The sequence below is a fragment of the Bufo gargarizans genome, unplaced genomic scaffold, assembly GCF_014858855.1.
Source record: "Bufo gargarizans isolate SCDJY-AF-19 unplaced genomic scaffold, ASM1485885v1 original_scaffold_1056_pilon, whole genome shotgun sequence".
Lineage (NCBI taxonomy): Eukaryota > Metazoa > Chordata > Amphibia > Anura > Bufonidae > Bufo > Bufo gargarizans.
This window is the reverse complement of record NW_025334215.1, coordinates 195658-210886: the sequence shown is the minus strand read 5'-3', so window position 1 is coordinate 210886 and position 15229 is coordinate 195658. Positions and strand designations below refer to the sequence as shown.

The 15229-nt window shown below is 44.1% G+C and overlaps 1 protein-coding gene across 1 annotated transcript in view; it reads right to left on the bottom strand.

Moving 5' to 3' along the window:
- LOC122922917 (fibrocystin-like) overlaps positions 1-15229 on the bottom strand; it is a gene marked incomplete at its 3' end in the record, with an annotated part of 234407 nt that overhangs the window by 78610 nt on the left and 140568 nt on the right. The window contains exons 16-18 of the mRNA XM_044273686.1: positions 15149-15208; positions 14067-14195; positions 6445-6582 (exon numbers count right to left, since the gene is read on the bottom strand). Of these exons, the coding sequence (XP_044129621.1) occupies positions 6445-6582; positions 14067-14195; positions 15149-15208 (327 nt within the window). The remainder of the gene's footprint in view (positions 1-6444; positions 6583-14066; positions 14196-15148; positions 15209-15229) is intronic.

Here is a 15229-nt window from a genome sequence, read left to right as displayed (position 1 = left end):
TAAGTAAAGAAAAACGAGTGGCCATCATTACTTTAAGAAATGAAGGTCAGTCAGTCCGAAAAATTGGGAAAAATTTAAAAGTGTCCCCAAGTGCAGTCACAAAAACCATCAAGCACTACAAAGAAACTGGCTCACATGCGGACCGCCCCAGGAAAGGAAGACCAAGAGTCACCTCTCCTGCGGAGGATAAGTTCATCCGAGTCACCAGCCTCAGAAATCGCAGGTTACAGCAGCTCAGATTAGAGACCAGGTCAATGCCACACAGAGTTCTAGCAGCAGACACATCTCTAGAACATGGTAGAATATCTGCTAGGAAACCACTGCTAAGGACAGGCAACGAGCAGAAGAGACTTGTTTGGGCTAAAGAACACAAGGAATGAACATTAGACCAGTGGAAATCTGTGCTTTGTTCTGATGAGTCCAAATTTGAGATCTTTGGTTCCAACCACCGTGTCTTTGTGCGACGCAGAAAAGGTGAACGGATGGACTCTACATGCCTGGTTCCCACTGTGAAGCATGGAGGAGGAGGTGTGATAGTGTGGAGGTGCTTTGCTGGTGACACTGTTGGGGATTTATTCAAAATTGAAGGCATACTGAACCAGCATGGCTACCACAGCATCTTGCAGCGGCATGCTATTCCATCCGGTTTGCGTTTAGTTGGGCCATCATTTATTTTTCAACAGCACAATGACCCCAAACACACCTCCAGGCTCTGTAAGGGCTATTTGACCATGAAGGAGAGTGATGGGGTGCTGCGCCAGGTGACCTGGCCTCCACAGTCACCGGACCTGAACCCAATCGAGATGGTTTGGGGTGAGCTGGACCACAGAGTGAAGGCAAAAGGGCCAACAAGTGCTAAGCATCTCTGGGAACTCCTTCAAGACTGTTGGAAGACCATTTCAGGTGACTACCTCTTGAAGCTCATCAAGAGAATGCCAAGAGTGTGCAAAGCAGTAATTAAAGCAAAAGGTGGCTACTTTGAAGAACCTAGAATATGACATATTTTCAGTTGTTTCACACTTTTTTGTTATGTATATAATTCCACATGTGTTAATTCATAGTTTTGATGCCTTCAGTGTGAATCTACAATTTTCATAGTCATGAAAAAAAAGAAAACTCTTTGAATGAGAAGGTGTGTCCAAACCTTTGGTCTGTACTGTATGTCCAAGCATTCAGCGGCAAAAAGAGAAACAAAAAGGGGCGTCTAAATCCCATCTGACTATCGGAGGTGTGAGTGGGGAGTCAGAGAATGTGCATTTGTTCTTTGCTGGTATTAACCGATTTCTCCTGACTGCCAAGGTAGCGCTAGAGTCAAAAACTGTAGAAATTTTATCGACAGCGAAGGCGGGGTGAACCTGATTGATGCTCAGTTTGTCCACATGCATGGGTTATCACCAAGTACATAAAAAAAAAGACATTCCTGTATTTGCTATTGATTCTGCCCCTCTTTGGCCTCATGCACACGACCGTTTTTTTTTTTAAGGTCCGCAAAAACGGCGTCCGTAGGTCCATGATCCGTGACCGTTTCTTCGTCCGTGGGTCTCCCTTGATTTTTGGAGGATCCACGGACATGAAAAAAAAGTCGTTTTGGTGTCCGCCTGGCCGTGCGGAGCCAAACGGATCCGTCCTGAATTACAATGCAAGTCAATGGGGACGGATCCGTTTGACGTTGACACAATATGGTGCAATTGCAAACGGATCCGTCCCCATTGACTTTCAATGTAAAGTCAGGAATCCCTTTTATACCATCGGATCGGAGTTTTCTCCAATCTGATGGTATATTTTAACCATCACCATGGGAACGCCTCTATGTTAGAATATACCATCGGATTTGAGTTACATCGTGAAAACTGATATCCGACAGTATATTCTAGCACAGAGGCGTTCCCATGGTGATGGGGACGCTTCTAGTTAGAATATACTACAAACTGTGTACATGACTGCTGCCTGGCAGCACCCGATCTCTTACAGGGGGCTATGATACGCACAATTAACCCCTCAGGTGCCGCACCTGAAGGGGTTAAGTGTGCGTATCATATCCCCCTGTAAGAGATCAGGGGCTGCCAGGCAGCAGGGGGCAGACCCCCCTCCCTCCCCAGTTTGAATATCATTGGTGGCCAGTGCAGAACCTTTACAGCCATCTTCCTTGCCATCTGCTCCGGTCATGGTGGACGGTAATTTGGAATTCGAGATCGTGAAAATAATTGACTCTCGAGGTTCTCCATGGATTCCTTCAATATCTTGTCCACTGGGGTTGTTATGGACCGTAGGAGAGGATGTGGGTGCCTGCATCCGACGTTAATGCCAATCGTTTAGTGAATGTCTTTCATAGATCTCACCTAGATAAGGTCGGTCCTGGGTGCCTGGAGGTCACCCGTATAAGGGGGGGGGAAGGGTACTGTCACGGACGTTCCCGTGGCAGGTATCAGGTTATTGGAGAGACTGGCAACTCGTGGGTTAAATTGACACGTTCACTGTTGATCTTATTGTGTTTGTGTTTTGGTGAATACCACACCACTTGCTTCAGGTGTTGCTTGTTGGTGATTTGCCTTTCCCATAAGTAGCCGCTTCTCACTCTTGGAGGTGCGGTTTAAAGATTTTCTTCCTCCCTTCTAACTAGGTGGTCGGTTGTACTCTGTGGTGTTTCTGAGTTGGCAGTTTTCTACTTTCAGATAAGTCTTGTCTTTTCTTATTGTTTTGTGTTTGCTATATTCCCTGTTGTTTGTATCTGGGCCTGAGACAGAGACTTCCATTCGTCCATCTGGGGAGGAATGGGTTGTCTCTGGTCCTAACCTCATTCCAGGGCCTTAAAGGGATATAAGGGCCTAGGTATACAGCATATGAATATTCCTACCTTCAAGGTCTATTCATATTGATAGTTAGTTAGAGCCCGGATTAGGGTTGTGTAGGAGTTACTTCCCTAGTTTCCAGGCCCAGTTACTGTCCCCCTTCCCTCCTGTGTTTAGTGTGGAGTTTTTACCCCACACTGATCATGACAGAATGATGTTATTTACATGGGACTGTACATTGAAGGAGGCTGTATTTAGAGAGAAATGTACCGTAATTTACATGGGACAGTGCATTGGAATAGTCTGTAGATAGATAGTGATGAGCGAACTTCTGTTTTCAAGTTTGGCGTACAAGGTTCGGGTTATCTAAGAATTCTGTTATGGATTCCGTTTCAACGGACTATAACGTATGGTCTGTGGTTACCTCATCACTACCTATATGCACATGGATTCGAAAAATGGCGGTGTGGGGGCAGTTTAAGTAACAGTTGTCACACGGCCATTTTTATAACCAGTTAAAGTTTATGAGGCTGGTCACTCGGCTGTTTCTTTAACTGCCAAAGAATAGCGGCTGTGAGAAAGCAGGACATGTCATGGGATTAGGGGCTTTGCTAGTGTTGGGTGGAGTTAGAGGCGTGGCCTAGTTCAGAAAAATGTGTTTGCCGCACATAATGTCCCTCTTTGCTCTTTTCAAAAGTTGGGAGCTATGCTACCTCATGAGGGTTTCACCTTCCTCTGGATTTGATAACAGATGTCTTTTTTTCAGCCTTACAAACTACAGTATTTTACAATGTAATGCCGATTTAAGAGTCACGTGTAGTTATTTCCCTAACATAAGACATTTTGGGCCAGTAGTTGTAAAGCTCAGCAACAGTAGTTAGGAGGTCACTGGTCAAAAATGATAGTATCTGTGGACGAGGATTGCATGTGTTGCCCTCCTATTTCTATGCATTCTGTCTAGAGGCCAAGATAAAAAAATAAATAATCTAAAACACCTTTTTCCTTGGTTTCTCCCCAGACCACCTGACGTTTTTGTGGCAGACCCCCTAGTTTTTAGGTATACTTGTAGTTACTGAATATGATATTTTTTGCAATACGTGCAACCGTCTGAACATAATTAGGGAAATCAACAAATTAAATTGTTCCCCTGTCACTCGAAGCAAATTAGAACCATTTCATATAGCTTGTGGCTTTTCATGTCATCAGTAGTATGATTGAGATGTGAGACAGCATCCGGCCTGCTGGATCTGATGCTAAGTCATAGAGTCATATGTTTGCCGCATTTCATTGGTAAGTCCAGCAAGGAACGTGTACATGGAAGAAGAGCTACAAGGCTGAAGAATGGATTCACCAATAGGGATGTCAATTTCTATTAAAGTTGTTTACCAACATACCTCATTATCTGCACTATGTTAGGATTTCTTTAGGGTGTGGTGGAACTTGGACAGCTGGGTTGGAAAGAAAAATCCCCTAGGGGCCTTAAACAACGGACAAGGACAGATGGGGGCCGAATGTTAACTCGGGGGCTTGGAACACTCAGCCCTGAAAGAAGAATTGTTTTGCAACCATTTAACACATGTAAGTCTAAAGAGTCGTCCTGAAAATAAAATGATTGAAAAAGACCGGAATTTTCAAGACCTAACGAGACAGAAATTAAATTAATTTTAGCCTAAAGCTATTTTTTTTACAGATTCAAGGCACATCGATAAGAAATCTTGCAAAAATGTTCTTAGGGTAAAACAGACGCCAACATAGGCAATCTTACAGAATGCAAAATCAGATTTAAAAATTTGACAAAATACTTTGGGGGGAAAAGATCCTCCAGGAGAACATTCAAGATTGAAGAGCAAGTTATCTCTAAGGATATAACTTTGAGATGTTTCAGTTCAACGATGTAGTTGACCAAGCCCCAATCCCACATTGGAGGACATCAGTAACATAAATGGCAAGAGATAGGTCAAGGATGTACATACCATCAATCAGACTATGGTGTCCTTGTCCTTGTGGAAAGGAGACCCAGGCTGGAACTAAGATAGTAACAACATGGCTAGCAATGATATGGGGCACCAGGTGAGGGAGTGCAGAACTAGCAGTTGCATCCAAACCCTGGTGCCTGAGGGGGCCCAAAGGCCTCTTTGCCACATAATAAGTTACCAGTATTATCCAGATATTGCATTGGGACCCAAGAGCTTTACGTTGCACATCTCTAGGCAGGGGTGGGATTCAAATTTTTAACAACAGGTTCCCTACTCAGCGGTGGATACGCAGCGCGTCACGAGTCATGACACATATATACATACACCATATATATGCAACACAGTCACGACATATTTACATACACCATATATACACTACACACAAATACACTATATATACACTACACACATACCACTCAACTTTTAAAAAGCCTTAGGCCCCCTCTTTGTTATTACTGTAATGGCCCCCACTTTATTATTAATATAATGGCCCCCACTTTATTATTAATATAATGGCCCCCACTTTATTATTAATATAATGGCCCCCTCTTTATTATTAATATAATGACCCCCTCTTTATTATTAATGTAATGGCCCCCTCTTTATTATTAATATAATGGCCCCCTCTTTATTATTAATATAATGGCCCCCACTTTAATAACAAAGAGGGGGCCATTACATTAATAATAAAGAGGGGCCATTACATTAATAATAAAGAGGGGGCCATTACATTAATAATAAAGAGGGGGTCATTATATTAATAATAAAGAGGGGGCCATTACATAGTGGAGTACCGCTTAAAAAAGCTGCTCTTACTCTGTGGGCAAAATAGATGTGTTTCCCTGTGTGTGGCCACCTTAAATATTGTCATCAACCCCATCCATAACTCTTGTTTGGCTAAAAGAATCTAAACATTGGGTCAGGATGAGGGGAAGGTGGAGTAGGCACCTGCTTAGGAGAAATAATTAATACTTACCTCTCTCTCCTTCACAGCTTGTGGCATCCTGGTACAGGCGGTCACCAATGCCTCGCTCACTGTGCCTTCCCGCGCCGCGTCATCGCGTCATCTCGCGAGATCCGCCGCAGGAGGTCACAGTGAGGTACGTGACTAAGTCCTGCGTCGCACCTCAACTGAAGCCGCTCCCCCGGCCCCTCCTCACTTCGCCTGCCCAGCTGCCCTGCACAGTGCGCGTCACACAGGGTGACAGGGCCTCTCCTCTCGGCTTCCGCTCCGCCCCCACCCCTATAGCTACGCCACTGGTGCAGGCGCAGCTGCAGGACCGGGTCGGGATCCCTGCTTCTCACCGGTCCTGCGAACCGCCTGTAATTTTAACAAACGGTTCGGCAGAACCGGAGAGAACCGGCTGGATCCCATGCCTGTCTCTAGGGCTCTCCGGCTGTCCCTGGTGTGTCGGTGTATGGGCCTACTATGTAGTCAACATGACTAGCATTTAGTGCTGCTATACTTGACATATCATATACAGACATAGCCTTCTGACGATTTGGTTGGACTTTGAGGTCCTGTGGGAATATACTCTCCAATCCACCAGTCTCTCAGTTCTTACACACCATAAACAAAACCCACCATAGTGCAAAGGGTGATAAGTGGCTACAGATAATTCTGTGACATTTTAATACAGGTAAATCATAAAAGTGATAACAATATGTAAATTACTCACCAATGCTTAGACGTCCACCTGCTATGAGGATACAAGCAACACTCAGCTCATTGCTGACGTTTGGGGGAAATTCAAGAGCTCCAAGTACATAAAGACCACCAAGAGGAGGCAGAACGATGTCAACTACTATGCTCCTGTCTAGGAAAAATAGGAGAAATTGCATGACAAGCATTCAGTTACCAATCAAAAAATACAATAATTCAAGAAAACACCCATTATTTTATTTTTGGAAGCATCTCAACCTTGTCATATGTTATATCAGATGCTTGTATGTAGCTCGTCAGAACTACACGTAAGTCTATTTTGTCCTCCAACGAGAAGAACATTTTTTTTGTTTCATTTTAATTGCTGGATTCTAAAAATAACTTCTCTATTTCTTCATCAACATAGCTATATAAAGGCTTGTATTTTTGCAGAATGAGCTGTATTTTACAATGGCACCATTAGCACCAGCTAGTTAACTAAAATAACTTTTGCTAATTTGCTCAGTCGTTAACACAAGACTCACCTACTTGTTTTGTGTTGTGCTGTAGATTTTTGATCAATAAAACATATGAATATATATATATATACGTACACAGCATATATCTTATGTAAAAGACAATATCAACTCGCACCTGAATCAAATTTCTTGGCCGATTCAGATTAATTAGACAAGATAGAGTTAGATAGATAGATAGATAGATAGAAAGAAAGATCTGAGATAGAGAGATAGATAGATAGATAGATAGATAGATATTAGATATATAGCAAGAAAGAGAAAGAAAGATCTGAGATAGATAATAGATAGCAAAAAAGAAAGAAAGAAAGAAAGAAAGAAAGAAAGAAAAGAAAAAGATCTGAGATAGATATATAGATAGATAAATAGATAGATAGTAGATAGAAAGAAAGAGAAAGAAAGAAAGAAAGAAAGAAAAAAAGAAAGAGAAAGATCTGAGATAGATAGATAGATAGATAGATAGGAAGAAAGAAGGATCTGAGATAGATAGATAGATAGATAGATAGATAGATATTAGATATATAGCAAGAAAGAGAAGGAAAGAAAGAGAGAGAAAAATCTGAAATAGATAGATATTAGACAGATAGATAGCAAGAAAGAGAACCAAAGAAAGATCTGAGATAGATAGATAATAGATAGCAAGAAAGAAAGAAAGAAAGAAAGAAAGGAGAGAAATGTCTGAGATAGATGAAAGAAAGAAAGAAAGAAAGAAAGAAAGAAAGAAAGAAAGAAAGAAAGAAAGAAAAAAATCTGAGATAGATAGATATTAGGTAGATGATAGATAGACAGATAGATATGAAAACAATCAATAGATGATGATAGATAGATAGATAGATAGATAGATAGATAGATAGATAGATATATTCTGGCCTACCAAGTGCCAGTTAATCTACTATCACATCATTTATTACTCCATTTTCAATCACACTTTACTCCCCTTCCTGTCACCAGACTTTTACCTACAGTATGAAGAGACACCTGACATCCCTCCGCTTCTAAACGCGTCTCGTCATACACGACATGGAGCAAGATTCCGATTTGTTTACATTACAGTTGGGGAAAAAAAAATCAAACATTTTTTTTTATGTAAAAAAACAAAAATCACAACAACCCACCCAACAGGATACATCGTGGCGCTGCCTTAATATGATAATTTGCAGGTACATGACGAATGCTAAGCGGACGAGTTTGAAAAGTTGCTAATGACTGCGACGCGGACACAGGCTGCCTTTGATCAGCCCCATTTCTATATAAAACATCATAGCATGCCATTGAATGGAAATCAGGTCTAACAGAGGAGCCATTATGTAAGATGCAGCACTTCGGCATTCATCTCTTCAAACACAGAAAGTTCAAAGAAAAACGCAAAATGAATAACAGAGTGAATTCCAACACGAAAAAAAAAAAAGTGGAAGCAGCGCCCGAGGCAGCGTGATATCATATCTATACCCTTCAAAACAACATTCCTTTCGCTCAGAATTCGAACATATTTTCATTGCAGCCGATATACGTCTGGTGTCAGAAATGTGACATATTGAAAATCTGGAAATACATCTCTGCAAATTGGGGGCTTCAGTAATAATAATTTTTCATTATCCGTGTAGCGAACAAGATTTCCGGCTGAATGTTTAGGATTTGTGTCAGCAGGGGTAAAAAAAAGAGGAGAAAATTCGGAAGAAATATAAAAAAAAAATTATGCATACATTGAAGGGTCAGGTGATACACCTCTATAATCAAAACAAACACTAAACAAAAAACAAAAAAACAAAAAACAAAAACAAAAACAAAATTCTACTCCATTTCTGGGAGATCTGGGTGCAAGCCAGGATGGCCACTAGTGCAGCTCCTGCAGGGGTCGCTGCTGTCCCGAGGGCATTTATTCAGTAATATGGAATTAGGAGACATATGACAGGTAACTAGTGTGGGGATTCGTTCTGGTAGTTAGGATAAGCGGGCGCATTACAGAGGCAAAATACAAGTTCGTAATTCAAACTTCAGCGTTTATTCACACATGGTGCCAAAAACAAAATGTCACTTTTGCAGTGTTGGTGTTACTTTACACCTAATGGCAAGTTAATATAACAAAAGTCACCTTGGTGGCAGTTCTGCCTCAGAAAGTCCAAATACGGGCTTTAGGCGGCCTGTTCCCCTGACACACGGGTCTCCGCTCTCCAGCCCAGCACAGGCCTCAGATCCCAGCACACAGACCTGGCTTCTGCCAAAAACCGGACCGGCATTTAAAATCCTGTCTCGAAATCAGCCCAGCAGCACATTTTTGGGGGTTTAGCAGTTAGGCCAGCCTTACGAATGGGAGTCCACTACAGCCTGCACTTTGGGTAGGTGACTTTCCCAGTCGGTACTGTGGATGACAATATCGTCGAGGTAAGCAGAAGTGTGCCGACGATGTGGACGCAGCACAATGTCCATAAGCCGTTGAAAAGTGGCGGGGTCCCCATGCAGACCTAAGGGTAGCACCTTGTACTGATACAGCCCTTCAGGTGTGACGAAGGCAGTTTTCTCTTTGGCAGCCTCCGTTAACGGCACCTGCCAGTACCCTTTCGTGAGGTCTAAAACAGAAACATACCGGGCTTGTCCTAACCTCTCGATAACCTCGTCCACCCGGGGCATGGGATACGCATCGAATTTGGAAATCTCGTTCAGTTTACGAAACTCGTTACAGAACCGTAACATCCCGTCTGGTTTGGATATTAAGACTATAGTACTGGCCGACAGCATTAACTGCACTTCGTCCGAGATGGCTTGTCACCGAGCCTCGGGTACCCGGTATGGTTTTTACCGGACTTTGGCCTGAGGTTCCGTGACAATGTCATGCTGGATTGTGGAAGTGCATCCAGGGAGGTCCGAGAACACATCCGTGTTCTGACTAAAACTCCCTGGCCTCCTGAGCCTGTTTAGAGGAGAGGCTGTCAGCAACTTTTACGGTGGCAACCGCTTCCTGTGCATCAAACAAAGGGGCCGGAACCTCTCCCCCTAGAAAACTCGGAAGCGGACTGCCTTCTGTAGAGGTCTCCCTATCCTTCCACGGCTTAAGAAAATTAACACGGTAGATCTGTTCTCTATCCACTGTTGCATCTTGGTAGCGTACTCCAGGACACTTTTATGCGGAGTGGGTTGCTGTTCCCACGCCTCTTTGGCTACGTCCAACAAACCGTGAGGATATCTGCCATAAAGCAATTAGAAGAACCTGGTAGAGGCCTGGGGCACCTCTCGCACAGCGAACATGAGATAGGGCAGAAGAAGGTCCGAGTCCTTCCCATCTTTGGACACCACCCTTTTAAACATGGTTTTTAATGTTTTATTAAAACTTTCAACCAGACTGTCCATTTGCGGATGGTAAAAGGACATCCGTAACTGTTTAATATGCAGCAACTTACAGAGCTCTCTCATGACCTTAGACATAAAAGGGGTCCCCTGGTCAGTCAGAACCTATTTAGGTAGCCCCACTCGGAAGAACATTTCCATTAGCTCCTTAGCTATCAGTTTAGCCAATGTATGGCGCAGTGGCACCGCCTCCGGGTACCAAGTGGAGTAATCTAGGACAACCAGGATGTGTGGGTGTCCTCTAGCGGACTTCGGTACTGGGCCTACGAGGTCCAATGGGATTCGCTCAAACAGTACCTCGATGATCGGGAGAGGAACCAGGGGACTGTGAAAAAGGTGCTGGGGGCTAATTGCCTGGCAGGTCGGGCAAGACTTGCAGAATTCGTCCACCTCTCTATATACACTGGGCTAGTAAAACCGTTCTAGTATCCGGTCCTGTGTTTTCTGCATTCCCAGATGCCCCCCCAAGAACATGTTGGTGGGCTAACTTAAACACGAGTTTGCGATAAGCCTGGGGCACCACTAACTGTTCAATATGTTCACCCCGCAGTTGGTTTACCCGATACAACACATCCTGATGAACCACAAAACGGTTGCCCCCGGTTGTTGTGGTTCACCATCTACTATTAATACATTTCCCCAAGCTCGGGATGGGGTTGGGTCTCGGTGTTGTGCAGTACCAAAATTATCCCCAGAGACATTAAGGTCGGCCAGCTCAGGCCCCGGCGGCAAGTCCTCTTCATCTCCCACCATTACATTCAGTGGGGTTGACCTCCCCTCTTCCACCGAAGTGGCGGTCACCCCTACCACTGGCCCTTCGGCCTCAGGTTCCCAGGGTTCTTGCATCCCCCTGGAGCCAAGCCACTCTGCTGGGGTTACCCCTGTCTCATAGGTATCAGTCACTCTCATAGCAGGCCACAGTGCCGGGAAGTCTCTCCCTATTATAAGTTCGTAGTGTAAATTTGTGGCAACTGGCACTGAGTCCACCTGCCGGCCCCTGTGGTTAGAGACATCAGGGCGGTGGGATAGTCTTTTAAGTCTCCATGGATGACTTTCCTGCCCGTATACTCTGCTGACCGTACCAGGGGAGCCCTTACTAGGGACACTAGACTCCCTGAGTCCAGCAGAGCCTCCACTGGAGTGTCTCCAACTTCCACCCGGCACAAATGGTTTAGAGTTTCTGGGGTACCTGCTGCACACAGCTTCCTGGCATATAACGACTGACAGTAGCCATAGTTAGCATCCATGGGTTCCACCTGATGTGGACAGTCAGCTCTTACATGGCCAGGCTCCTGACACCGCCAGCAGACTATCGGAGCCAGGTTCGTAGGGGGTACATCCGGGTGGGTTTGGTTGGTACAAGTCGCAGGGTCTGGGATGGAGATTTACGGGGTTTGACTGCCCCCCCAAAAAGAACCCCCCGTAAGATTCTTAGTAGCCTCGTAGCTCTCCACCAGGTCCACCATTTCCAGTGCATTGCCAGGAGACATCTGGAGAGGGGGTGGCAGAGCCCTCCAGAACATATCAGCCAATGGTCTATCCAGCATAGCCGTGGGACTTAGCAAATCAGGCTGTAGCCACTTTTGCAAGAAGTGAAGTACTGTAAGTCATAATACTTGGGTCTCGCAGGCTTTGCCGGCTTAAACCCCCACTGATGTACCCGCTTCGCCTGGACCAACACATTCACCCCCAGTCTTGCCAAAATCTCACCATTTACTTTTTGGTAGTCGGCCGCTTGATTGTCGGGCAAGTCGAAATACACTTGCTGGGAATCGGATGCCAGGAACGGAGCGACGACCTCAGCCCACTGGTCTCGGTAGCTTCTCCCTGATGGCTACTTTCTGATACATTGCCAGGTAGGTTTCGATGTCGTCTGCGGAGGTCATCTTAGGAATCGCGGTACGGACTGCTTTCCAGGTATTGTGGACGTTTGGGATTGCTCCTGCTGCCATAACATGTTGTAGCAGCAACTGGTTGGTCTCCTGCTGCTGCTTATTAGCCTTGCGTTGGTGCAGGTTTGTCTCTCGCTGCTGCAGGTTAGCCTCCGTGAGGGCCTTCACAACAGCCTCCATTTTGTCGTGGGGCACTGGTTGTAATACAGCTGGTTTAATGTACGACATACAACTGTGCCTGGAAAAATGCAAACCAAAAATATCGGTGTTCACGCCAGCCTCACTGCTCTTGCCTGCGTCCTCCACGAATTGTAGGGATTCACTCTGGTAGTTAGGATAAGTGGGCGCAGTACAGAGGAAGAATACAAGTTCATATTTCAAATTTCAGTGTTTATTCACACATAATGCCAAAAACAATGGCAAGTTAATATAACAAAAGTCACCTTAGTTCTGCTCAGAAAGTCCAAATACAGGCTTTAGGCAGCCTGTTCCCCTGACACAAGGGTCTCCGCTCTCCAGCACAGGCCTCAGATCCCAGCACACAGACCTGGCATCTGAGCCCAGCTGCCTATTTAAGGACAGCCAGGTGCTGCCAAAACCCGGACCGGAACTTAAAATCCAGTCCGGTATTTGACCTCACCTGGCTGGAAATCAGCCCAGCAGCACGGTATCATAGTATTATTTGAGCACTGTATGATGTATTGTTTTTACAGTGAACATATGGTGCTATTGTTTTAGCACTGTATGACAGTATTATTTGAGCAGTGTATATATGCTGCTATTTTAGGACCACTGTATGTATGGTGCCATTACTTAAGCAATGTGTGACAGTATTATTTAAGTATTATATGTATGGTGGAATTATTTGACCACAATTTGGTAGTATAAGCACTGTATGGTAATATTATTTGATATAACTGGAATACTGCATGGCTCTAATACTTGAGTACTGTATGCTAGTAAGCAGCTCAAAAAAGACATCCTATGGACTGCATCATACCAGGTGCCATCCAATGTAAGGTAAGCCCTGGACATTCACACACAATTTTATTTCATTTAGGGTGCATTCACATGACCGCATGTATTTTGCGGTTCACAAAAAGCGGATCTGCAAAAAATACCGATGCCGGCCGTGTTGTACGTTTTTTTGTAGATCCATTATAACAATGCGTATCGTTGTCCGCAAAACCAACAAGAATAGGACATGTTCTATCTTTTTTGCGGGGCTACGGATGCAGACAGCACATTTTTTTAAAAACTCAAGTACGCTTTAACATAATAAAACAAAAACAAAATTAGGCAACATCATATTATAGCATTCAGAAAGCTGCCATACAGCCCCCATAAATAACTGATGACATCTGCAGCAGGAATGCCCTAATTTCCTTTCTGTGCGACATTTAGACATGGAAACATAATGAAACTGCTTAAAGTACAATTCCCTATTTTTCCTCATGGAGAAGATTTGCTCTATACTCCTAGAGTCACATCCCTCAGATTGAGTCACTGGCAGGTCTGAAATCTGTTCTACGCCCTGCCCTTGGAAATGAGGCTTTTGCCCATTTTCTGAGGTCATCAATCGTAACTGATCAGATAAAAGTTGCATTTTTTTACTTTAATTCCTCCACAGCCGGGAGAGATTTGCAGTCATTTGCCAACTACTTTACAGATATGATTCATATCCCCCAAATTTATTGCTCATTTTCAAGTGTCCTACATATGTGAGAGGTAATGTATTACAGATGAATCCCAGCAGAGACTGGAGGGGCCTGTAAATTAACAGCAAGCAGGACGCCCACAGCCAGGAGACTCCTAGTCATAACATCGAGACAGTGGTGGAGCTGAGATGGGGTCTTGTAGAATACTTGTTTGAGATGTTGTGCACTTACTGGGTAGGATGATCACATCATCTCCTGCCTGTGGTATGTTGGAAGTGTGTCCTCCCCAGCCCTCGCCGACTCCTGCCCAAGACTCCGGAGAGGACCACCTCAGAACAGGATGTGGCACAGGGTTTGGTGCTGTAGTGCAAGGAATAAAGAATATGACTTAGAGGGTGCTTAAAGGGGTTCTCCAGGAATCCAAAAAAAATGTAATTACTTAAATATTATTTTATAATAAATATATTCACAAATACCTTTCATTACTTAGAATGGCTTGTTTTGTCTAGAGAGCAATCATTAGGAGAAATAAAATGGCCGCCGTCCTACCAGTACACACAAAACCTGTCCTAATCACACAGAATGGACAAGTTACTTCACTACATTAAGCCAAAGTGAGCCTCCTCTCTGCGTGTCAGGAATCATGATCCTAAATACAGGTGAATCTCTGTGGGAATGGAGATGATGAGGAGACATGAGAGGAGGGTGAGGTGTGGCTAATCAGCAGCAGCACTTGTTTACCGTCTCCATTACCACAGCCTGTCCTGTCCTTCCTTTCTGTACTTCATGTCTCTGAAACTAAATTTCCCAGAGATTCAGCTAAAGTTCTTATCATCTGTATTCAGGATCATAATCCCTGACAAGTAGAGAGGAGGAAGAGGATGAGGCAGCTCTTTACCTCAGTGTTGTAAAGTAACTTGTCCTCATGTGGGATCAGGACAGGTTTTGTGTGAACTAATGGGACAGCGGCCATTTTGTTTCCCCTGACGATTGCTCCCCAGACAAAACGAGCCATTATAACTAATGAAAGGTATTTGAGAATATATTTATAATAAAGTAATATTTAAGTATTTTCATTTTCTTAATTCCCAGAGAACCCCTTTAACATGTCCATATATCTGTACAGAGGTTGATAAAAAGCTTGAATATCCCCTTACATACAGATTTAATTTGGACTGCACACAGGCACCACTAGAGGGAGCTCACTGCATATGGTTTCTACATAGAGCGCAATAGTACACAGTTAGCTCCTCTGCTCCTCCTAGTGGTGGCCGCAAGCAGTCGGTTGTTCCTTTGTTCCTCATAGTACTCACCAGGCGTTGGCTGGATTTCTTCTGCTATGAGCTTTACTCTGACTTGTCCTTCACCTGAAACTGTAACGGGAAATAAATATT